General features: G+C 36.9%; 1 protein-coding gene across 7 annotated transcripts; it reads right to left on the bottom strand.

Moving 5' to 3' along the window:
- Window positions 1–192: 192 nt before the first annotated feature.
- On the bottom strand, window positions 193–26,879 carry LOC112047892 (protein lifeguard 1). Of its 7 annotated transcripts, none has more exons than XR_008251513.1 (9): window positions 26,720–26,859; window positions 24,767–24,813; window positions 9,373–9,557; window positions 7,601–7,699; window positions 6,922–7,028; window positions 5,963–6,122; window positions 5,124–5,253; window positions 2,987–4,316; window positions 193–2,915 (listed from the first exon to the last, which is right to left on the bottom strand). XR_008251513.1 is itself a non-coding variant. In XM_024085184.2 (8 exons), exons 2-8 carry the CDS (start codon window positions 24,861–24,863, stop codon window positions 4,087–4,089), a joined length of 915 nt encoding a protein of 304 aa, XP_023940952.1. In that variant the 5' UTR covers window positions 24,864–24,951; window positions 26,720–26,879; the 3' UTR covers window positions 193–4,086. The 7 variants fall into 7 exon arrangements, 4 of the variants coding, with proteins under 4 accessions (XP_023940952.1, XP_023940945.1, XP_052741874.1 ...); XR_008251512.1 differs by having other exon boundaries at window positions 193–2,986; window positions 3,038–4,316; XR_008251514.1 differs by having other exon boundaries at window positions 193–2,935; window positions 3,038–4,316.
- Window positions 26,880–27,263: the final 384 nt, after the last annotated feature.

The following is a 27,263-nucleotide window of genomic DNA, read 5'->3' as shown; positions in this document are numbered from 1 at the left end:
TTTTTTTTTTATTATAAGAGGTCAATGCTTATAATATATATTTATGTCTATATATAGGTTTTTACACTTCCTGAATACAAAACTCGACATTGTAAACAATATTTATAAATCGTTGCTTCGATTAAATGAATTTTGACTTTTGACTAATACGTACACAGCTTTATGAGGGTTTATAAATAATAACACAAATAATTTATTGTTACAGTAATTTTAATAAAAAATCAAAGTTTGAACATAACAAAATCTTACAATACAATCACTTAGTATTCATAATATGTATTATAATGCGAGAATCAATGTGTCTTTTGCTTATATACAGCGTGATTCGTGGAAAAATAATAATTATTTGAACTCTTTTTTTTTTACAAACTACATTGATACAGGGTGTCGCTAATACACAACAATATCATATACCAGAAAACTTGATTTTACCTAAAAATCGTAACTAAATCTTACATTGCTTTAGTAAATATTTGAGGATTTTCTCTAAACACCCTAAATAAAGATATCGGAAATACAAACGAAAAATCTATATTCGATTAACATCACATATTTTAAAGCAAAAAAAACTCCCATAATCCTGGCTTTTTTATCTAAAATCACACATATATTAGAAATAATATATTTTCGGCAATAAACTCTATGACATTGAGAGACAATAACATCGATTAATAATACAATTATTTAATAATATTAGTTGCTATTAATGTGGTAATTCAATTTAAAACTTACCTAAATTGACAGCCGTTCAAATCTTCATTATTTCTTTTAAAAAAACCCATTCCATTAATTCCTTAAATATATAAAAAAATCACTTTTCTAAACAGTCTTGGTTTCTCGATCTGTCAATTTAGTTAGTTTCAACGGGTAATCGAATCAAGCCATAAACATATGACAAAAAATATGTATATGTAAATGCAAAATGATCTCTATCACCTACAAAACAAGGCTCAAATTATTTTGCACTAATGTACAAAGCTTGAGAAAACACGTTTTACCAAATACCCGTGCTATAGCTTGGCAGCTTCATTCGTAACACTCCCGATAGTCCGCCCGGGCCGGGGGGCGTGTAGCGATGAATGAAAAATGACAGATGCACCTAACTTCCCCGCACGCACGATTTCCCACCCGCGCAGCCCTTCCCCCCGTCACCCGCATACCATGGGAGTGTCATCAACGACCTTGCCAGACTATACGCAGTTGCACTCTCTTTTCGAACCTGTACCTATTGGAGTAGGAATTTTCTACAAACAGTGCCTACTCTGGTTAAAAATGTTGTTCACGCCACGAAAACATCATTGGTTGATTCATCAATGTAAATCGACGCCACGATATACGAAGCCATTAAATATCGCGCCACCAGCTCACAAGCAAAATAATGGCTCACTTTTAGGGCTTGTTCACACAAAACAAGCGGTCGCGGGAGCGGACGCGGCGGCGGACGCGGTTACGCGAAACAGCGATTATTTAAGTTAAGGGTGAATTTTTTTAGGTTTTTTGGGATCTTAGTTTTTTAACCTAAGTTAAATTTAAGTTTCACATACACGATACAAATATAAGCTTTGAGTTTTTAAATACAGATTCGCACATATTCGATTTAAACATATAATAATATCGTTTAAGTTACATCAAAACAAATATACGATTAAATTACTTACTAAGTCCTCCTAAAACATACATATATATATTTTATTGTTAAAACAATAGGTATGTCTACCAAAACTATTTGTACACAAAACTAAATGAAACTTGTTTTTTACGACTAAAATGATCTGTCCCTTACTGCAAACATCATTGTTATAGGAATAGCCATTTTTAAGAAAACAGCGAATTTTTGATTAGGCCCCAAAACAAATTTTAATTTTTTTTAAGGGATAAATATAATTTTAGTCATAAAAAGTTAAGTTTTATGTACAAGAAATTTAGCAAATATAAGATTATATATCATATATAGTTTTAATATATTAAGTAGGTAGATAAGTATTCGAAAGTGGATTTTTAGAATCAGTCAAGTTTAGGACTGGTAACTAATACATCAAGTTGGGTAACTTAGAAATATTTGCTACTATATTTTCAAATATATATATACTCGATTTTTTATATACAGGGTGCTCGGGAGTATATGCCATAAGTTTAGGGTGTTGACGAGACCATTTATAGGAACCGAACTATTTTTATTCAACTAAAAAAAAAGTATTTTTATGTTTTCATACAAAGTAATTCAAACACTTCCGGCTATCCATGTAACACACGCCTTTATCTTTCCTTGCATTTTAAAATACGTAATCCCGAGCACTCTGTATAGAGTAACAAAAAATATTATTTATAGTTTGCAAATAAAAATTTTGTTATAGATTTGACAAAACAAAAAATCGAAAAGCTGCCATCACAAAAATGACTGTCACACTGTCAAAATATTTTGAATTGCAAAGTTACCCTAAATGACGGTATTTTTAGAAAAGCGACTTTATTGTCTGTGGTGCGGTTAAACGATCGCACTTGACGTGTTATATAATTCTAATCAGTCAATAGATAATATCATTTTCAAATATATATTTTTTGTATGATACAGCGTTCCAAAACAAAAAAATGGTATTATATTCATGGAATGTAGTTTACATTTTTTTTATTTATGGTCACTGAAACAAAATTCAAGTTTGTTATTCGATTTCTAGTTAACAATCATTATAGTTAAATCATAAATACCACCTTTTCCCTTACACAGGGATGTCTAAAGCCATTATAGTAGCTAGCAAGCTATATAGCTGTATTATTAGTATAAAAAGTTTATTCGAAATAAAAAAAATAATATAAGATCAAACAAACTTACTGAATTTCGTTCATTATTATAGGAGTTGCTGCATTCGAAGATACAAAGGATAACTTTAACAGTTAACTGTACGTTAAAGAATAACCTTGTACGTTAAAGAATAACCTTGTACGTTAAAGAATAACTTTAACAGTTAACTGTACGTTAAAGAATAACCTTGTACGTTTAAAAATAACCTTAACAGTTAACTGTACGTTAAATAATAACCTTAACAGTCAACTGACATAACAGAAGATAACTTAACTTCTAGCACGTCAAGCACTTATTTAACCGGAAATAAAGTAAGGTCAAAGACAAACGATACTAATGTTTAAATGATTTTGATGAGACTTTCTATATTACATAGGTATCTCGTCAAATCAGCTTCACATTGCTATTCTTGGTATCGCTTATCTATGGCCTTTACCAAGCCAAATATACGTTAGTAATGTAAAGGCTGGTTTCACCACCTTTTGTTATGTGTATCTATTTATAAGTTTTGTCAGTTTCCTAAATTTGTCAAACAATAAAGACATGTAAATAAACTATCTGACACTTTTTCTGTAAACTTTTTTCGTTTAAATAGGCCAGCTATTTGAAAGGAGAATTTAATTCGATTTGCTTGCATTGAAAATGACCTAATTAGCTGCAATTTTCAGTAGCACTTTTGGTATGAAATACAAACGTGCTATAGTAAGTTTTCATAGGGCGGTCAACAGATGGCGTACCCAAATTAAGTAACAAATGTATATTATCCATTATTATTATAAAAAACAAAGTTCACTTTCAAGGAGTTACAATCGTAACAAATTTTCAAAATTAATTTAAAACATCCTGTAGTTTCAAACATTATTAATTCCAGTCATTAAAATGATATTTCAGTGACAGTTGCAATTGTCATTTTACTGACTGGAATTAATAATCGTTCTTTACCTATTAGCATATCGCCATGGCAGCTAACTGAGGTCATTCACTTTAGTCTAAACTAGGTCAAAGTTCAATGACTTATACTTACGAAACAGAATTAAACAGGATGTTTAAATTTTTACATATAATTTTTATCGCTAGCGTGTGAATTAATTTCAGGTCATTTTTAATATTGTTAAGAGGTTTCTTGTATTGGACTAATAAATGTTGGAGCGGTGAAACTAGCACGGTGTGTTATTATTTGGCATGTTAATTAATCTTTTAGTCTAATTGGCTTGGTTTACACCTTTAAACAAACCAAAAAAAAAAAGAAAAGACCAACAAATCAAGTCAATAAATACATACAAGTCCTAATCCTTCGCAGCCCCAATGATGGTCAGGATGTAGAGGAAGATGTTGATGACGTCCAGGTAGAGGTTCAGCGCGGCGAAGATGTACTCCTCGGGGGAGATGCTGTACTTGTGCTTGCCGCCCATCATCAGCTGCGTGTCGTAGATGAGGTACATGGAGAAGATGAGCGCGCCGAGCGACGCGTAGATCAGTGTCATTGTCTTGCCGCGGACGAATATTGCTACGATACCTAGAGACGAAAATAATTTCATTTATATATATTATTTGGAGATTTTTGATATATAGCCCCTTTGACTATTTAGACTGTGGACCTGTTTCGCACCCAAATTCACCAACAAAAAAGTCTGTCGTTTTTTGAGGGGGACGAGGTAAACTTACACATCGAAAATATTTAACACCAATAGATATTCTGATAGAATATTCTGTGTCCATACACTACACACAACTATAAATTTGACTTGCAATACACACACGCGTAATATTTACACAGACTAAAAAACACATCGCTTAGACCACTTAAGCTATCCACAGAATATATACATAGAATATTCGATTACTTGATCGATTGTTTGCTGTTCCGTCAAAAGAATCGATTCTTTTTAAAAATTGTTTTATTACAAATTTAATAAAATCAAGGAAGAAATTCTTACAAATTAACTACAAGTTTTTGGCGGTTTTTTATGACATTCAATTACACAAACCGGCATTTTTAGGGAGCTCTTTACACGACGAAAACGATTACAACAATGAAACATCGATTCTATAGCAACAGTTTTTATAAACGCGTTAGATCATTGATTTTTGATCTTTGCCAAAGGGGTAACGGTTAGCGAGGCAGGTCCTGTTATTAATGGTCAAAGATATCCTCCAATATGAAAAAAATATGAGCAGTAAAATTCGATGAACGATTGACAGCGATACGTTTTTTGTGCGCAACCTATTCTGCGCACCTTTCACCGTGCGCCGCGAGATATTATGTAGTTGGTCGCATGCTAGACATAGTGTTGGTTGCAGGTAAATAAAGGTCAAGTCTCACCAAACAGCAGCAGCACGACGGTGGCGCAGAGCAGCACGCCGCCCATGGCGGTGAAGTCCCACTTGCTCTGCATCGCGAACAGCGTCAGCGCGAGGCACACCGCCGCCGTGATGCCCACCGCCATCATCACCTGCGGACGACGTTATCATCGTCATCATCATCATCATCATCATTATCATCATCATCATCATCATCATCATCATCATCATCATCATCATCAACATCATCATCTAATTCATTTTGTATTTATCATAAGCCTTAGAACGTTAAATAGGACCTTTTATTTAATAAAATATTATAAAATAACCAATTTGAAATAGTAGATTGTTATACAAGTGGCTAAAAAGACCCATTATATACGACGTATTTTTATGGCACGAGCCGTAAGGCAAGGGCCGCTAAATAGAAACCGAGTTTATAATGGGTTTAGCCCCACGTGTTACACTATGCTTTTCACTACGATTGCGAAATAAAATAATTCGGTACAGTGTTCAATGTTAAAATTCTTTTTGCAGACGCAGCTAATAAAAAAATTACGCATTCCACAGACAAGAAGTTTTCATACAAAGTAATTCAAATAATTCCGAATATCCATATTACACACGCCTTTATAATAATAAGGATGCGTTAATGGGACACATTTTAAGATCTATTTACAAAATAAATTTTATTTACTCTGCAATATTAATTCTAGATCACATGTTCTTTGAACATTTTCAATAAATTTTCGGTACTAAATGGTGGGTTCGGGTCCCTACTCCCCAGCACCCTGTATAAGACATTACGACGTCGAAAAGTAGCACCGTCACGATAAAGGTGGTTGCACACTCGTCACTCACCGCGTCGCTCTCGTACATGCTGCTGGTGACGCCGAGCATGAAGCTCTCGGCCACGGTGAAGATGCCGAGGAAGATGAAGTTCATGGGCGCCTGGCGCCGCACGCTGTCGCAGCACGCCATGGCGATCAGACACACGAACACTATGACGAACGCCACCCAGCTGGAAGGGGAAATTATTCATTTATTTAAAAGCTAATCCAAGCCAAAGGACCCCGCACCGGTAAACACAGTGTTGGTCGACCCCCTACTAGGTGGACTGACTGTATCAAGGGTTGCAGGGAGCCACTGGATATGCTCGCGGCTCGAGACCGTGTAGTTTGGAAGTCGACGCAAGAGGCCTATGTCCAGCAGTGGACGTCTATCGGCTGTTAATGAACATTTTGTTTGGGCTTGATGAATTTCTATTGATGAACTTTTCATCTAGATGTGTTATGACTATCATAAGGGGTATGGTGACGGAGACAGAAGACAGCTAAGGGAACGCGAAGGCGGTACCAAGGTAGTGATGTATTAATTCAAGGCATTTAAATCGTAAAGATTTAGACTTTCAGAAACGGCTTTAATTAACACAGCACTACCTTGGTACCGCCTTTATACTGATCGCACTGAGCAAACTGAGAAGGTATCACATACGATGTTATTTTTCGCTTTTTAGTTTAGTTAAAACATTATTATAATTTTGAAGTCGGTTGTATTTTTTTATTATCGTATCCCCATTCTCGAATGTGGCTGCATGAAGCAATTTTTGTATCTGTCGGACGTCCGTCGATTGATAATGATGATGATGTTGATGATGATGATGATGATAATGACGATGAAGATTATGATGATGATAGAAATGATGATGATGATGATGATGATAGTGATGATGATGATGATAGTGATGATGATGATGATGATGATGATGATGACGATGATGATGAGATATTATTAAAAGTGAATGTATAATGTATACTCACAACATGTAGGTGTGGGTGCGCACCCACATCTTGGTGGGCGCGTGGTACACGAAGAGCGTGATGAAGGCCATCGTCACCAGCAGCTGGCACATCAGGATGGAGTACACCTGGAAAGCACCACCAAAGGTGTTAAGAAATGTTCATCCAAACATCCAAACACAATAAACGGTAGTGCTAAAATAAAAAAAAAACAAAGCGCCATCTAAGAGTATCAAGCACAACTTCATCGCAACAGGTTCTTGTACAAAAAAGGGATTGTTTCAAAGTTCTCTAAGAACGCCATCTACTGGTATTTTAAAATAACAAATACTATTCCACTATGCCTGTAGGCAGCGATATGTCGTTGGTCGCATGTTAGGTCTACAGGTTCTGTAGTGGGCTGTTTAAATAGGTTGTAACGGAATCAGACCTAATGCCACAGCCAATCAATGCTGCTCGCACTGCCGCGAGTCCTGTCTTTCCACACACTGCTACTTACATAAATAATCGCGACGCCCTGTTATCGAAATGGATATGCGTTTTCTACCTTCATTTTAACTTTTTTGTTGATAAACATTCCACATCGAGTTTAGCTGAACGAGCAGCATGAAATGCGGCAGGAGTAGTAATGTGGGCACACGACGTCTCTGCTCACTTCCCTCGCTTTACTCATGCAGTGTGCGTGCTTATATTAATTTACCTTTCTAATAAAAGACTTCCGAATGCTTTGCTCGTTGAAATCGAACCCCTTGACATCGCCGTCTTCGCCAAGGCTGCTCGGACCGCCGTAGGGTGGTTGCTGGAAACAGAGAGTTTTATATTAGAAGTATTAGAGATTTTTGTGACAGAGCTCATCCAGTGGCACTAACATGCTACCAACGAGATCTCGTGAAGAGAATGTTGTTCTATATTAAGTAGGGTTCATTGTCAGTAAAAATGAGAATTTTAATCAAGTACCTAAGTTAGGAATTTAAAAGAAAATTCTATTCTATCACACAGAGATGCAACGAGCATTGTCTGACGTGGCGGGTAGCAGCAACAGTGATCGTACCAATATTTTGTGGTAGAGGAAACATCTGAGTAGATCCCAGGACTTGTGACCTTGAGAGTAGGTTTAAAGGATCCTTTTCTAATGCATAAACACTCACCTTCCCTGCCCGACATGTTGTCCATGCCCACACTAAACAATCTATGATAAACAATAATTGCAAAACATTATTGCACGAAATCACTAATGCGACTGGCAGCGTGACGGTGTATACGCTGCCTAACAAACAACTGAGCTCAAGTCATCCTCTTATTTATACCAACACTGGTACCTCTCCTGTACAATAACATAAATATTGAATGTTAATACCATCTGTAACTTGTAACAATAGTTTGCTTCTTTGTCCACTGAGTGACTCTGAGCCTTCTTATGAGGTCCTTATTCTTAATGGTCGCTAACTATGGATAGTTAGCGAGCGATGTTGTTACTATGCGACTAGTAAAGAGAAATATAGACAAAATTTCGTCAAATGGCGTCGGAGTTGTCCCAGTCCTATCTCTTTCGTACCAACGCAATGATAGCGGTTTTATCGGTTGCGCCGCCATTGGTCGTATTTTGTCCATTTCTCTTCACGAGATTATCTTGATGGTCGCATGTTAGAGCCACAGGTCTCAGACGTAAGATAAATTCAAAGATTTCATGTTGACTCGGATGATTATACCTCATAAAGATTTCATATTGTCTCAGATGAAATACCGCGTAAGATATATTTCAAAGATTTACTGTTTATTTTAAAATGACTCACATTCGTTACGTTTGCACCAAACAAAGCCATGTTGGGACATATCTCAAAATATATTGAATTTATATTATGAAATTACGATCATAATATTATGACAAAACTAACCCTACTAGATTTCATGACTTTATAAATAAACTAGTTAAAGGTGATGAAGGTGAAATGTATAAACTGCCTTTTTGGTGACTTTGTGACTTTGGTTCACGAGGTCCCAGGTTCGAGTCACGACCCATGTCGGGCTATGTAATGCTAAGCGATGTCATTACACCTAGACATTTTCAGTGCAAATTATCAACCTAGGGTTGGGAAGTTGGTGGTGTTACATCCCTGCCTCGAGGAGCAAGTTAAGCCGTCGGTCCACCCGGTCATTATCATTAACTTCTGATATTGATATCATCATCATCATCATCATCATCATCATCATCATCATCATCATCATCATATCATCATCATCATTATCACTCTGCTTACCGAGACGCGCGATAGTGATATATAATCAAAACATTATCACCCTAAGCTCGCCAACAAGCGTGATGGGTTCATACTCCATATTCCATTTCATATTCCATATCCCCTCCATCGTGTGTCGAGTAGTGAGTCGTTAGAATAGGCTGATATGGTGAAAGGTGTAAAAAAGGTTTGGCAACCCTGCTATAGATTGTATTACTTTTAAACATTAACTTACCCCATAGCCCTCTCCATAGCCGCTAGGTTGAAAACCCGGTTGAGGTGGTGGCGGATATCCCCCTTGTGGGTAACCGCCCTGGGGGTAGCCGGCCTGGGGTGGGTATCCAGCCTGAGGGTAGCCGCCCTGGGGGTAGCCGCCTTGTGGGTAGCCACCTTGTGGGTACCCGCCGCCTTGGGATTGATCTGGAATGGAAAAATATGGTATTATACTACAGCCTTTCAAAAAAGGAATTAAAAATAAAGGTAGAAAACACATATCATTTCATAACTTATTTATTTTAAATCATGTATTGTTTGTTTATAAAATGTTATTTAAAATATATTAACCATATCTAATTGTTCTAAGCTTATTAATCAATTTTATTTTCATAATTTAAGAACAAGCTACATAAAAGTATTATTAGTTGTGAAATGACTAGTGATTTATACCCTCATATTTAATTTGTTTGTTGGTAAACAGTACTCATCATGAAAGGCTGATAGGTATAGTTCTTTGTCATAAAAGAAGTCCCGCGGTTACAACAGCCTTACACAAATGACATTATGTCCGCCATATAGCGCCGCGTCTGGGACTTCTTTTATGAAAAGGACTTTGTATATAGGAGACATAACAGCTGATTTCCGTTGAAAGGTGGATTCTAATTCATGGATCAAAGTTTTAAAAGTATTGTAGGGTGGAGTAGTTAATATTATAGACATAACTAAAGAGTACAGAACTGTTAAACGAAAAATGTCCTTATAAAGAAACGGTAAAACCAAAATTTTCTAACAAGAAAACAAATCTCCGTGTGTATTCCTTGGGCTCAGGAACAAAATATTTATTCATGACCATATGCTTAAACATTATGTGATGATCATGGAGAGTCGGACATTATTATAAATATAGCTAACAATGGTGGTCTTTTCTTTTCAGGTCAATACAATATACCAACAACCAACCAATAGAATGAAAAAAAAAATACAACCTCAAAACCAATATTTTGAAGGTAAAAAATCAAGTGTTAACCTAGTATTTGGCGTGCATAATATAGCTGTATGAACCTGTAGTGGATAAAATATTTTACTAATGCACGCGATCGACGATCAATTATTCTCACGTTTCTGAGACCCACGACTATAACTGATCGTGTATTGGTTACTGTGTGCATGACGGCTCGACTTATGAAACGTCTTCGCTGCTGTTTGCGCTGCAGAAACGTGAGAATAATTGACCATCAATGGCTGACTTAAAATGTCGAGTTGTGTGTTCAGGAAGTGTAAAAACTATAATTATATACATAAATATATAATGTAAGTAAAAACTAAATTGTGCATCTGTGGAGTAGCTAAATTCGGATCACTTTTTGCGGTGATTTTGTTTGCACGTGATCTACATAATCTACCTATCTATAGTAGAAAATCTTTTGCCGTGAGTAACATACACAATGTTTGAACATTATGTTGTTAGATAAATATTTTGTCCTGGGCGCAAGGACTAACACAATGCGTGCTTGTAATAATAGATTCTTACATACGTCATACGTGTATGAAAAAATTGTTTACCTTTGTTCTCGCTCATGGCCGTAGACGTTGTAAAATATGAACACGAATCAATAACACTTTCTCATGTTTACATCCGTTTCTTTCAGTTTAATCAAAAACACACCTAAATATAATGATAACGAACAAAATTCTAAGCATTTGGCGTCTGGGGTCTGATGGTGGTTAGTTGAGGTTAACTCAAGAATTTACGTTTTCTAAAATCGCACCTCATTTCTGATTCGATCACGCAGAGAAACCCCAAGCATAGCTCGCTCCATCGCCCGCTGAGTGACTTTGAGATTTTTTAAGAGATCCGCAGAAGAAAAGTCACTGACATAGCTCAGTTGCGAAGCTGAAGTGGCAATGGGCAGGCCACATAGTTCGAAGAGCCGATGGACGTTGGGGTCCCAAGGTGCTGGAATGGCGACCCCCCACTAGGTGGACCGAGGACATCAAGCGAGTTGCAGGGAGCCGCTGGATCCTCGCTCGAGACCGTTTTGTTTGAAAGTCCATGCAAGAGGCCTATGTCCAGCAGTGGACGTCCATCGGCTGTTAATAATGATGATAATGAAAATCGCACCAATTTGGTGGTAGGCTTTAGTCGTTGCTAGTATTGCCTATACTGAGAGATAGACGAGGAGTACTTCATCTTTACTTTACAACTTAGTACATTGATACATGATACAATCTTTTGGTATTGTGTCATTGTATTGTGGGGTCAGATCCTAAAATAGCTGTAGTACCAATGACGGAAATGCTAATAATGAGCATTAGCATTTTCTATAGCAAATAATTGTTCATTTTAAATCGAAAAGTATATAGCTTTTAGATTTTCCACTTCTAGGTTATCGGGAAGTACCTACCTACTACCCTACCCTATTTTAACGAGAACGAATGTTGAAATATACTTTTTCTTATAGCATAAACTGACATAGGGTATTTTTTTTACGTTAACTTGGAAGTTTATTTTTTACAGCTTGAATTTTTGAATTTTCAACACGATACTTCCACGAATTTCCGAGATAAAGGCAGACAGACAGATTGACAAGAAAATGATGTTATAAGGGTTCCGTTTTTTTCATTTTGAGATACAGAACCCTAAAAAGTAATATTCATTTATTTATATTTATAATGTCTATCGTCACACAAATATTATAAAGGTTTTGTGTGTAGATTTGTTACTACTTCACGCCGCAACTACTGAACCGATTTGGATAAAATTTAAAATGCAGATAGATTATATCCTGGATTAACACTTAAGCTACTTTTTATTCCGTTAAAATCCATGGCTATTTTTAAAATACACACAAAACGTGCGGGGAACATGGATTTTCTGGGATCATCATTATCAACCCATATTCGGCTCACTGCTGAGCACGAGTCTCCTCTCAGAATGAGGGGGTTAGGCCAATAGTCCACCACGCTGGGCCAATGGATTGGCAGATTTCAGACACCTAAAGATTTAAGAAAATTCTCAGGTATGCAGGTTTCCTCACGATATTTCTCCTTTACCGTTTGAAACACGTGTAATTTCTTAAAATGCACTTAACGGAAATTTTGAGGTGCATGCCTCGGACCGGATTCGAACCTACACTCTCCGGAATCGGAGTCAGAGTATGAAACACTATTATGTTGATTACAGTGTGCAGATCCATGACTCACGCAAAACGAATATCTACAACTATTTTTACATTAGAGGTTTTTGCACGACCGATTTAGCACCACTGTACGATTACATTTTATTCCAGCCATGCGAAAGGATGCTAATTCATACTAATTCAATTTGTTGGATTGTTTGTCTGGTTGTTTCAATGCTCATCTTTGGAAACTATTCTGGCTTTAAATATTCTTTTTAAAAAACATTTTGATAGATTAATTATTACAGTATTAGGTATACCAACCAGGCCGTTTTCTTTAATTTTTTTTTAATTCATTTTTTTATTAGCCATATGGCTAGAATTCTTAAAATTATAATTCGTCGGATTTAATGTACTATAAAAACTTGGAAACTACGAAGTACTATATATATTTTTTAACGAAATCTTATATTGTTACTTGGACTTTTGATTAAACATAAAAGCTATCAAGAATTTTGAATTTACAGTCTGAAGGGATACTAATTTCACACCCACTAGATATAGTTTAGGTATATGGATAAACCTATTTGCACACGGAGGAAAACGCCGGCATCCGCTAGTGTGTTAATAAAATTACACCTTTAGACCTTGAACATCTAATAACACGTAAATTACAATTATACACCGGTAACAAATCAACACATATGCACTGTTTAAAAAAAAAAAACGTTTCACGACGATAGTAGGTATGAATGCGCGACTTGCAAAGCAAACTGAGGAACTGAATCATTCTATGAAACATTCGTACATCGTTTTTCGTACATAATACTTGTGTATAGGAGAACTAATGGATTATTACGTATTGTGTGCGAATAATAGCATTATATCCATTGTGTTAAGAGCTGAATTCGCTTACAGAAGTGAGAATGTTTACACCTCACATGCGTACTGGGAAGTGAGCTACTGTTTATAATATAACACAACTGCAGACTAGCCGACTTGGTTGGTACCTAACTACGACTGACACGATCGAAAATTTTAAATTTATATTAATTAAATTAAAAAAAAATAATGTTAATATTTATTGTGTTTGAATTTACTAAAAGGATTTTATTTCAATAAATATTATTTACTAAGCTATAGTAGTACCAATAAGTATCGTAGATATCACATTAATACAATAAAAGAGGACCTTTAAAGATTTCATCCAGCCGTAATTGTTGAGATAATTTGCCGAACATTATATAAAAGAAATAAAGTCTAATAAATAATTTGTTTTTAATATCTCGTACCTACATCAAAACTATAATATCACTCTACTATTGTCTCTCTCTCTTGTTGGCACTACAATCTTAAATTAGATCGATCTCCAAGATATTGTTGTAAATGTGATTAGTGTCTTTTTTTCGCAGCACAATTTCACTTTCACAAAATTTTGCTGGAAGCTGGCCAATCTATAATTTAATGTACACACAGAACGTACATTAATGTACATACAACATTTAAAACATTTCTAGATATATAAAATGTTAGACTACAGATTTGGTTGGTCACAACCAAATTGGGTAGTCTGTTAGTACGAGGAACTAAGAGTCAAGTGACCGAGTTTGTCGAAGCCGTATAATTATGAACTGTTGCTAATATTACAGCATGAATGTTCAATTATTTGGAAATTAAGAGTTACTTAGAGTATGACTTAGTTTGTCGAAGCTATATAATGAGCCGTGATAACCCAGTGGATATGACCTGCCTCCGATTCCGCAGGGTGTAGGTTCGAATCCGGTCCTGGGCATGCACCTCCAACTTTTCAGTTATGTTCATTTTAAGAAATTAATTATCACGCGTCTCAAACGGTAAAGGAAAAACATTGTGTGGAAACCGGCATACCTGGGAAATTTTCAAATGCGTGTGTGAAGTCAGCCAATCCGCATTGGGCCAGCTTGGTGGACCATTTTGCCTAATCCCTCTCATTCTGAGAGGAAAATCCAGCTCAGCAGTGAGCCGAATATAAGTTGATAATGATATAATGTTGAACTACGGTGTTGGCAGCACCAACCAAATTGGGTCGTCTGTTGGTAGTGATAATAATGAATGAATGTTCTTAATTCTGTTAGTTAGAAACTAAGAGTCAAATGACCGAGTTTGTCGAAGCCATAGTAAACACAATCCTTTGGCATTCACGACTGTAACTATAGCTGAAGCTGTTCGGAAATATGAGTAGAAGTGTGGGAATTAATGTGAGGATAAAAACATGAAGGTATTGTGAGCCGTCTAATGACTTCCTAATGACTTTATTGGAACGCGAGATGACCTTTTGATATTACTAGTAAGCAAAGTTATTATTTATCCAACTTCTAAAAAGGAAGTTTGTACCGAACCTGTATTATGTTTGAATGTCAACAATCATTTTAAAAAATTGTTGATGTGCATATTTTTAAGGAAGAAATTCTTCTAATTAAGTTTGAATGGGTTTTTAATACAGAAATGCATATTTTTCGGTGTCAGTATACTCTTATGAGGGCGGTTAATTTTTCCCAATATAATATTGTGTTAATTTATTTTTAATAAATCATAAGAAAGAGAAATTTATGTAATATTTCACTAAGCAAAATTCGATAAAAACAGGTAAAAAGTTGCCCAATGGCACAACAACATTTCATTATATTTTGTGCTTAGTCATTATTTTTAGTCACGGCGAAAGAACGTTGACATAAAAGGGGGAATTCTCTTTAATTCAGCTGTAGTATGACGTCATACCCTTATATGACTTCTGTTTTACTCGCTCGCTATATTCACTTTATATCAAGGACGGAAAACGACACACTTGGAAATGTTTACATCTAACGTAAAAGAACGAAAGTCTGCTATATCCAGACCTACCTCATTTTATTAAGGTTGTAAGATTGTCAGTCTATGCTCCATATCGTCGTCATCATTAACAAACAGCCCATATACGGCTCACTATTGAGCACGAGTCTCGTCTCAGAATGAGAGGTGTTAAGCTGGCCACCACGCTGGCCCAATGTGGGTTGGCAGACTCCACACTCATAGAGAATTAAGAAAATTCTCAAGTGTGCAGGTTTTCCTCGCGATGTTTTTCCTTCACCTTGAAACACGTGATATTTGATTTCTTAAAATGCACATAACTATAAAGTTAGAGGTGCATGCATAAAAAGGCTCAAAGTCACTCAGCGGGCGACGGAGCGAGCTATGCTTGGAGTTTCTCTGCGTGATCGAATCAGAAATGAGGATATCCGCAGACGAACCAAAGTCACTGATATAGCTCAGCGATTTGCGAAGTGGCAATGGACATTGCACATAGATCGAAGAGCCGATGGAGGTTGAGGTCCCAAGGTGCTGGAACGGCGACCCCGCACCGGAAAGCGCAGTGTTGGTCGACCCCTCCACTAGGTGGACCGAGGACATCAAGCGGGTTGTAGCAAGCCGCTGGATGTTGGCGGCTCGAGACCGTTTTGTTTGGAAGTCCATGCAAGAGGGCTAAGTCCAGCAGTGGACGTCCATCGGATGTTAATGATTATGATGACGTTACAGCAAAATGTACCAAATTCATATTTCCTTAATGCCTAAATTTGTTTAATTTACTAAACTATGATTAAATACGTAATAGCATTGTATGACATGAAAGTTCACAGTAATCGATTGACCTAGCTAAGAGTGTCTTTTACATTAATGTACGGTGTGCATTTGTGAAAATCGATACATCCTTGACGCTCTGCCAACTACGGTGATATTGCGTTTCACAGAAATGCTTGACTTTGTTGCTCGTTGGATTGTGTCTGTGAGCGCTATATGTCAGATTGTGTCTATGAGCGCTATATACAGGGTGCTCGGGAGTATTTCCCATAACTCTAGGGTTATATTCTTTAAGTAAAAATAATTCAAAATGTCCAAGGAACATGTATTCTAAAAAAAATTTTAATAAAAAAATTCAACCGACTTCCAACTCGAAAAATAACCTAAACTAAAAAGCAAGAAATAACTTCTTACCTATGTGCTACCTTCTGATCAGTTTGAAGGCGGTGCCAAGCCAGTGATGTTTTAATTCAAGCCGTTTAAATTACAAAATTTCTGTGGTTCTTTCAGAAACGGCTTTAATTAAAACATGACACTGGATTGGCACCGCCTTTAAACTGATCAGAAGGTAGCACATAGGTAAGAAGTTATTTCTTGCTTTTTAGTTTAGGTTATTTTTCGAGTTGGAAGTCGGTTGAATTTTTTTATTAAAATTTTTATTTTTTCATTTTTAGTGTTAGCATACCTACTGCGTGTGTACAGTCACAACCTATCTAAGTGGAAAGTTCTTATCAATACAAAATTATCAAGTCCAAACAAGGTAGCTACTGTGAGCCGTCGAGGAGCTCTCTTCACTGTGCTTCGTCTTCATCGCCAGACCCTTAATACAGTCACATTCCATCTAGGTGGAAAGTTCTCATCAATACAAATTTATCAAGTCCAAACACAAGGTAGCTACTGTGAACCGTCGAGGAGTTCTCTTCAATGTCCCTCGTCTTCATCATCAGACCCTTAATACAGTCACATTCCATCTAGGTGGAAAGTTCTCATCAATACAAATTTATCAAGTCCAAACACAAGGTAGCTACTGTGAACCGTCGAGGAGTTCTCTTCAATGTCCCTCGTCTTCATCATCAGACCCTTAATACAGTCACAATACATCTAGGTGGAAATTTCTCATCAATACAAATTTATCAAGTCCAAACACAAGGTAGCTACTGTGAACCGTCGAGGAGTTCTCTTCACTGTCCCTCGTCTTCATCACCAGACCCTTAATACAGTCACAATCCATCTAGGTGGAAAGTTCTCATCAATACAAATTTATCAAGTCCAAACACAAGGTAGCTACTGTGAACCGTCGAGGAGTTCTCTTCACTGTCCCTCGTCTTCATCACCAGACCCATAATACAGTCACAACCCATATAGGTGGAAAGTACTCATCAATACAAATTAATCAAGCCCAAACAAAAGGTGACTGCTGTAAATCCTTGACGAGTTCCATCGTCTGTGTTTCGGCTCCATCATCAGACCAACTCCAAACCTTCATAAAGTTGTAGTGGCTTAAAATACCTTATGGAAACACTAACAAACGCACTAGCCGTCTCTACAACTTTCGAAAGTTCCCCTCAATTTCTCCAGGATGCCATCATCAGATCCTGACATGAAAAAAATGGGACCACCCTGAAAGTAAACCCTTCAAAACAAAAAAAGAATTTTCAAATTCGGTCCATAATTGACGGAATTATCGCTGGACATACATAAAAAAAAAAAAAAAAAAAAAAAACATACATACAGCCGAACGTAGAACCTCCTCCTTTTTGGAAGTCGGTTAATGAATATTTTCGGAGTTAAAAATATTTCTTTTGTAAATAGATCTAAAATTGTATATGATGAATGATCTTATATCGTATCCTAATATTATGACCTAGCCAAACTTTTCATTGATATCATGAAGTAGCTTACAAGTGAACTGCGGAGTGCCAGCTGCAATATCTAGTGGATATCTACCACTATGATTACGTATTTTAAAATGCAAGGATAGATAAAGGCGTGTGTCACATGGATAGTCGGATGAATTATTTGAATCACTTTGTATGAAAACATAAAGTTATTTTTTAGTTGTCCAGTTCGGCTCCTATTTGTGGAACTTGAGGTTATGGGAATTACTAATCAACACCCTGTATAATGCTCAGTCTTGTTTACCTTTTATTTTTCTGATTGTGTATAAATGCCGTAAGCTCCTTAAGGGGGCAGAAGCATTGCCTGATGGGACCCGAATGCAGAAGTAGAAGAGATGTGCGACTTTCTAAGGACTCTCCTGAGACTCGGAACTCAGCTTAGAGGGTCGTTCGGGGAATGTTTTGGCCCTGAGTGTATCAGTCCTGACGCCATGACTGTGGATGGAGTCCGGATGATGTTATAAATCAGGGACCTGTGTCTTCGCTGGCGATGACGCTGTGTAGCTTGTTTGTGTTCTCTGGGAAGCATTGTCAGTCGGTTATGTCATCGTCAGGATCGTGAAGGACGTTTTTCGGGAGTCTAGATCTACGAGTACAATCGGCGTTGGGATCTGTTGTGTATTTGCAAGCCTCAAGCAATTGCTTATGCTTAGTTCGGACTCTTTTTTGGACTTACCGCCCAAAAATCATACGTACTCGACTAAAATACTAAAGTACTCCGAACTAAGCCTTAGGGCATCCCACCTTAGGCTTTAGTTACGGCTGTCTGTCTGTCATTACTTATTTATTAAAACGAAACGATTTTAACTTTGATGTAATGAATCATCGGGTAATTTTAACGATCTCGAACCTATGTAGATAAGAAAACTTCCGTTATCAATTACATTTTATTTAATGACGGGCAACCTACTCGTAAGTTAATTAATTTGCCATTTATCTGTGCGTAACCCGACCTCATGAATCATAACGTATAAACTTGGGGAAATCCCGGTTGAAAATAACCACTACACGTAGTAAGTATATAGCTCTTTCTTTCTCTCTCATCTACTTGTATCTGCTACTGCCCAGCATATCTCGTGAACAGAGAAAGACAGTCGACCAATATCGCTCTTTCTTCCTCTCTCATCTACTTGTATATACTACTGCCCTACGTATCTCGTGACAAGATAAAAACAGTTGACGAATAGCGGCCGAACCGGAAATATCGCTCTTTCTTTCTGTCTCATCTACTTGTATCTAATACTGCCCTACATATCTCGTGAAGAGAAAAAGATAGTCGACCAATAGTGACCGAACCGCACATCTCGCTCTCTCTTTCTCTCTCATATACTTTTATCTACAGTCTACTACTGCCCTACATATCTCGTGAAGAGAAAAAGATAGTCGACCAATAGCGACCGAACCGCACATATCGCTCTCTCTTTCTCTCTCATCTACTTGTGCTGTCAACTATTACTATAAACCATTGAAGTGACATTGATGTCACTCCTAGACGTGCTAAATGACAAAAATGGCACAATTTGATCATTGAAGTAATTTCTGCCTTTTCGCTAACGAGATTATAAAATTATGTTCCAGGGTCAATCACATTAGCGTGGGTGGACGACATTAGGAGCTAATACATAACCTGTATAGAATACTTTACTGTATTGTAATAGAGTGCAAAATCATAGAGCAATTTGTTTGCAGAAATTAGTGACATACCAGGGTTGTCATAAATACCAGAATGAGTTTATTTTAGGGTTGGTTTAAAAGGAAAAAAAGGAATCCTTATATATAGATTACTTGTTGTCTAATCGATATAATATACAACAACCCGCGTAGTTGCCGTTCCCGTGAGAATACAGTGATAAAATATAGCATACGTGAGTTGCACGAAAACGTGACTTTCCATTAGTAAGAGAATTTTCAAAATCGGTTAAGTAAATCCAGAGAATATCCCTACATCTGTTATCGCCGCGTTGCAACGACTTGCGGTACGGACGGCTTCAGTGCTCGTGGCGTTCGAGCCGTCCACATCTCTTGTTGTGTAATTCTTTATTGGTTACTTGGAATAGGCGGGGAGAGTGACTTGAGTGGAAAAGGGGAGTGTTAGATATCTGTCAAAGGCGCCTTTAACCCTACACACATCGTTCACAAGTGCGTGACTCCACTCAAGGTCATTCTCTGCCACTCAGGGTTTATTAGTAACATTCTTAGTGGGAGTTGTTGGACCTGACAGACTTTCATTCAATAATTGTGTTTGCAGACAACCGCTTCTGATGTGAAACCCCTTATACTCCGACACATCCTCACATACCTCTTTATAATATTAGTATAGATTAAAACATTGTTTAGATCCTTGATTGTTGATCTGGAAAACAAACCATATACCACAGAACATAGAACGCTAAAGCTAACGCTTTAGCAATAGGAAGCCCAAGGGGGCGGGGCCTGAGTATTTTTTACAGTATAAACAGGTATAGATGTGTTTGTTTACCACACAACCCCGGGTTCAGAGTGTTCAGAACTAAAAATTACAGAAGTGAATTCCAGAGTATTCGGTATTCCATGCTATATACTATATGCAGTTGGTCATTCTATAAATGCTTTAACGACTGTTCTTATTGGAAACCTTACATTATATTGTATTGTGCATGACTGTACTAAAAATTCTTATCACGCGATTATGAAATTACACATCTTCCTATTTCACAGATTTAGAGCAAATTGTGTACATAAGCCTGCAACAACAGAACTTAACAACAGTCACGAGATAAGGGGACTTTACATTATGACGTGTTCTTCAGTGTTCTGACCATAAATGGATAGAGTGATTTATATTATAAACTAATATTTTATAGAGATAAGGATTTAATGCTTGCACTCCAACTTTTCAGTTATGTACATTATAAGAAATTAAATATCACATGTCTCAAACGGTGAAGGAAAACATTGTGAGGAAACCTGCATACCAGAGAATTTTCTTATTTCTCTGCGTTTGTGTAGTCTGCCAATCCGCATTGGACCAGATTGGTGGACTATTGGCCTTACCTCTCTCATTTTGAGATGAGACTTTAGCTCAGCAGTGAGCCTAATATGGGTTGTTAATGAAGGCTTTGATTGTTTTGTTTGATTCCATTACTCTGAAACTACTGGGCCGATTTGAAAAATTCTTTCACCTGTGGAAAGCTACATTTCTAAGTAACATTGGGCTATATTTTTTATTCCAATATTCCCAGAGGAAGGGGAAGGGAAGGGATGTGCTAGTGTTATAAAAGCTTGGCTGCATCACATCTATAGTTAGCAATAATGCAGTGTATGGTAGAATGTGGTTGCCCACAGTTCCATTTATTGTAGGATGGTGCGGGTGACAGTTTATTTCACTCTTGAAAGTTTGCAGCGATTCATGATAATGGTACTATACAAACACTTTAGAAGATGCCTATACACAATGACTTGAAGATACCCTTATTAAAGATGGTAGTTAGCTGTGTGTATAAGGAAAGAAAAACCAAACAGTTTGGTATACATCCAAGGGATATCAACAATGTAGGTTACATAGGTTTTTTTATACACATATTTCACACAAAATTTAAAAATTGAAGACAAAAGGCGGCTCAGACGTAATTGGCATAACTCACGCCGCCTAGATGACAAAGCTAACTTTAATCGCGCCGTGAAAGAGCTAAAAGCTATACTCGGAGATTCATCAAACAACCTAATTAAGGAAAATCTGGAATTACTGTCACCGACAGGGCGAGGAGACAGATCGCTATGGAAGGCCACTAAATATCTTAATCAACCCCAGCCTCACTATCCACCCATCAGAACTGGCGTAACTTGGGCTCGACGTGACATTGAAAAAGCAGAGGCTTTCGCGGCATACCTTGAAACTGTATTCCAGCCTAATCCTGGTGTGGATGATCCTGAAATTGAGGATATACTTCAGCAAGATCTCCAAATGTGCCTACCGCTCAAGCCAACATCTCCTAAAGAGATAAGTAAAGTGATTTTATCGCTAGACTCAAAAAAGGCTCCTGGATTTGACCTGATTACTCCTCTCGTCCTCAAATAACTTCCTAAAAAGTGTCTTGTATATCTGGCTAACCTCTTTAACCGCATTTTCCAATTAAACTACTTTCCTGATATCTGGAAGGTGTCTCAGATCACAATGATACACAAACCAGGGAAACCTCTGGAAGAAGTTAGCTCTTATCGCCCCATTAGCCTTACTCCCGTCCTGTCAAAGGTCTGGGAAATAATTTTCCTAGCGAGAATGGAAGAAGCCCTAAAAGAAAATGAGACTATTCCTGCTCACCAGTTCGGCTTTCGTAAACAACACTCGACTGTCGAACAAGTCCACAGGGTGTACCACACAATCCGCCAATGCCTTGAAAAGAAGGAATATTGTTCTGCGGCATTTCTGGATGTCCAACAGGCCTTTGATAGAGTGTGGCACAAAGGGCTCTTGGTAAAAATCAAAAAACTCCTACCACATTCTATGTTCCTGTTACTTGCATCTTATCTTAAAAACAGAATATTCCAAGTTAAACAGCGCGACGCTAGATCCAGTTTCTGTACCTACAAAGCAGGTGTACCCCAAGGCTCAGTTCTTGGCCCAGTCCTTTACAACATATTTACATGTGACTTACCACAATCACCTGATGTCACCATTGCAACATATGCTGATGACGCAGCTTTCCTGTCTTGCGATAAAGATGCAAATCGTGCTAGTTCAATCTTACAAAATCAACTTGATGCAACCCACCTGTGGCTTTCTAAATGGCGAATTGTAGCGAGTGCTTCAAAATCCCATCACATCACCTTTGCACTTCGAAAAGGGGATTGCCCTCCTGTTAAGCTAGGAAACGAAGACCTGCCGCCAACAACATGTGTTAGGTACTTGGGCTTCCATCTGGACCGACGATTGACATGGAAATATCATATTGACAATAAAAGAAAAGAGCTCAACACAAGGTTTAGAAATCTGCTCTGGTTACTTGGCAGACAGTCTACACTGAGACTTAACAACAAATTGCTCATTTACTGTGCAGTCTTGAAACCTATCTGGCTTTACGGGATTCAGCTGTGGGGCACCTGCAGTAAATCCAACGCAATGCGTATCCAACGGATCCAAAATAATATATTAAGGACTATTACTGATGCCCCTTGGTTTACTCGCAACGATGAAATCCACCAATATCTGGAAATGCCAACTATCTTTGAGGAAATCAAAAACAACTGTAGAAAACATAAAGAAAGGCTGACCCGACATCCCAATCGCCTCGCTAACTCACTGGTGGTAGCGCCGCGAATCAAGCGCCTGAAGCGAGCTGACGTGCTCGATGAGTAGTTGATGGCAGAGCTCTGGCTCTCCTGTCAGAAACCGTCCCTTAGTCACAGAACTCACCTGCTTATAGTTTAACGACTGATCGCAGATATCAAGAAAAGAAAAAAAAAAAAAAAAAATATTTCACACAGTGTGTTCTATATTTTTATTAAATATTCGCTTTGCTAAATGGAATGATCTTCAACTTAAACCATCCTCCGCTGTCAAAATATGATTATAGAAAACTAAATACAAAAAAAAATTGCTTTATGATCAGTAAAAGTTGATTGGGCATATTGCCAATAAAATTCATTTTGATGTAAATCAAAAATTTTTGATTAACGAGTAGCTGAAATTGGCACTGAGAAGGATAGACATGCAAAGGTTATACAGTAATGTATGAATAATGATATTATCATAAAAGAGCAATTTTATTTTTAGACTGGGTGGGTGTTTATGTGTCTGAATAGCATAAAGGTCACAGCTCATCAGATCCTTCTAGCGCCTGATCAGCACTGCTTTACTTTGTGTGGCTAACCATTTGACGCACAGCTGGTCAAACACAAGTGGTGGTGTATACAAAGAGTATGTGTCTGTAGCTACTATGGGTATGTGTTTATTAGATCAAATAAATAAATAACTCTTCCATTAACTATGCAGATACAGAGGTGAGTGGACTACTCATAGACCACCCATTGCTGTCCACAAATATTTCACATGTGAGGACAATGCATCAACAACATATACTGGTTAACAATGTGGGGTTCACTTGCAGTACACCTGCCCTTCACTCGGTAGACACTCAACATTCAATTGACCAGTGGACACCGAGTGACAAGGTAGTGCTAATCAGGGGCTGGGCGGGTCCAATGAGCTATAACCTTAATTTTTACTGTGTCTCTTTATAATGTACATTTATTTGGTGTTAAGGCTGTATTACACAAGCAGAGTATCTTAAATGTGAACAAGACTATCATAATTACACTATTTTTGTATATACACTTATTTCAGTTTTAGTACAAGCAAGCAGAGTCACCTAATGTTATGTCGCCATTTAGAGAACATTATACTCTCCAGGCTTATCTGTTTAGCATCATATATTTGTAACTACACTGGTAACCATGCTCGTCACACCAGAAAAAAGCATTGCTGCTATGCACCACATAGGAATGACAATAGCATTTCCCGGGATGAATAGTCACAAAAATTCCTCAACATTACCATTAAATTGTTGAAATTAAAAAGGAATTGTTGATCACATTGAAGAAACTCCACTAAAGTAACTTTAGCTTAAACTTAAAGTGCCTGCAGATTTTTGTTTGTGTCGTAAAGTAGATTTAAAGAAACAAGCTCGCGAAGTACAACATCTCAATGGCATAGCACATAATACATGGCAACACTGAAAATAAACTAAATAGAATAATAAAAAAAAACTTTTGGACAATGATGACATACAGGGTGCACAACATTCAGAAATTCAAAGTACAAAACCTCCAGGATATACTCCGGGACTCTGCCACATTGTCCAAAGTCACAGACTGTAAAGAGAGAAACAAATTGAGTAATATATTAATATATACGTACACATTGTGTTGTAATTTGTCTGCTCGGTTGGGTTTAGCTTTTCCGAAGCCGTTTTGACAATATTTCACTGGCACAGTGAAGGTGGAAGAAGGCTGGAAGAGAAATGTCTATGGTTAAATTCAGTTATTTATCCAGTCCCCCACTAATCAGAATCAGAATCATTTATTTGCAAGAAACATTACATTATATCCCACAAAAAGGATGTTATGTTTAAGTATTAATGTCTCACAATGAATATTTTTAAATAAAATAAATTTAGTACTTAAAATAACCATGTCATAAATTAATTAAAAATATTAAAATTTATTCCAATTAAATGACATGAATAATCTCCTTCACAAATTAATAAATTTAACCTAATTAATTATAATGTCTAATAATAGATGATTTTCATAGCACTATATTTATTAGCATATTCTTGAATTAGCATTATCTATTAAATACTCTTGAAATTTATGCTTAAATACTAAGTGCTAAGTGGAGTGGACCAACCATAGACCTCACAAACAACAAAACTGACAACAAACACTGGGTTGCAGCGAGTTGCTGGATGCCGGCGGCTAGAGATTGTGGTGTTTGGAAGTCCATACAAGAAGCCTATGTGTCCAGTGGACATCCATTAGCTGATAATGATGATGATAAGCTATCCTTATCCATCAGCTGATATTAGCTGGTGGAGGCTTCAGCCATGGCTAGTTACCACCCTACCATACTGCCTAGCGATTTAGCGTTCCGGTACAATGTTGCGTAGAAACCAAAAGGGGTATGGATTTCCATCCTACTCCTAACAAGTTAGCTCACTTCCATTTTAGATTGAATCATCAGTTAGAATTTGACCACAATCTCACCTGATGGTAAGCGAGAGATTGAGATTGTGGTCAAAGGCTAACTTGTAAAGAGTAAATAAATACAAAAAAATAGCCTATATAGTAGTTACAACAAAGTAGAACACATACTTTTGGTAATATCAAGATAAAAAGTTCTTTAAGTCATTGGTGTGAGAAATGTGAAACAAATGATATGTTGAATTCCTTTCATGGCATTCATTCTAAAAAATAAGATAGAACAGGTATGGAAAAGTCTAAAGATAATTTTTTGTAGATAATATAAATAAGAATATCCCACCATGATTTGCAACACTTCTAACAATCACATATTTAAATCAATTACAAAAAACTTCCATTTTTATGGAGATTAAAATCCATGTGTGACTTAGTAAAACCTTTAGGATGTGTAGCATTAAGTGGGCAGTCAGTGGGTATGTTCATATTAGAGCTTACATAGTTATGCGTCTTTTATTTGAGCTAACATTTATTGTCCACCTACACCAAAATATTACAAATTTATAGAGACTAGTTACATTTATAGAACTAATATAAATAATTTGCATCACACCAAATTGCCAAATTGAAGGGCATGGTAACGTCTTTTACAATCCGTATGACAAATTTTGGAATATCTAGCAACGTAATTTTAACCTTCTATACGTTCCTAGTTCCAGTCGAAAGATTTCCCGTCACTTCTACAAATATTCGACGGTCATTACATGGAAATTGTGTTATATATCTGATACAAATTCACTGGTTAGTTTTACCGGAGTCGATATATTTGTTTATTGATTCGCCATCAATTTGGTCATAATAAGTGATGCAATAAGGAAAAGTGAGTTTCCGTAATGACTTTAAAGCAATCTTTCTATATGCAAATAAAATATCTATTTACTTACAGTAGCTAATTATACTTTAGACAAATTAATACATCGTTCTCTAGAAAGTGCCAGAGCCTAGAATTTTCAATGGCGCAACAATTGATCGATCTGTTTTCATAACGAAAAATCAGTGTATAATGCATATTACTCACATTCTTTGCTGGTGAACGAAAGAATCGGACCGTAACTTTCAAATCACACTGCTATTTTAGCAAAATCGCACTTATTCACCAAATAAAGGAAAATTGAAATCAGAATCAGAAATCAGTATTGAACTCTCCACAGACCACAAATTATAGATATAAAAAACCTACAGACCAAAGACCTATAGAAATATGATTGAACTCATTCATCATGCTCGAATTTCCGTATTTCCCGTAGACAGAGAATTTCCCGCACGAATTAATACTAACAAAGACAATACAAACTAGAAATGCCATTTACGAATTATATAATTTCCCTATTTGTTAAAAATAATACTATCAATAATCATATATAAGAAATATCAAAAATCTCATTTATTTACGTCCTTTTTTTTAAATTGTAACAATGTTAATAAAATATAACATAAAACACTATTAAATATAAAAAAACTCAACCCCCCGTTGTGGGTCATTTGAGTGCCCAAGCAACCGATGCGATGGTTAGGGCTCCAGAGTGAGGAACCTCCTCACATTACGCGCCGTCTCAAGAATC

The sequence above is a fragment of the Bicyclus anynana genome, chromosome 15, assembly GCF_947172395.1.
Source record: "Bicyclus anynana chromosome 15, ilBicAnyn1.1, whole genome shotgun sequence".
In the NCBI taxonomy this organism is placed as follows: Eukaryota; Metazoa; Arthropoda; class Insecta; order Lepidoptera; family Nymphalidae; genus Bicyclus; species Bicyclus anynana.
This window is presented reverse-complemented; position numbering and strand designations above follow the sequence as displayed.

What these genes read in the sequence shown, in the direction of transcription:
- LOC112047892 (XM_024085177.2), bottom strand. Translation starts at nt 24,797, where the DNA reads ATGTGGCAGAGTCCCGGAGTATATCCTGGAG. An exon ending in TCCCGGAGTATATCCTGGAG is followed by an intron (nt 9,558 to 24,766) that starts GTTTTGTACTTT and finishes TTTCCATTCCAG; the next exon opens with ATCAATCCCAAGGCGGCGGG. An exon ending in GCTATGGAGAGGGCTATGGG is followed by an intron (nt 7,700 to 9,372) that starts GTAAGTTAATGT and finishes CTCTGTTTCCAG; the next exon opens with CAACCACCCTACGGCGGTCC.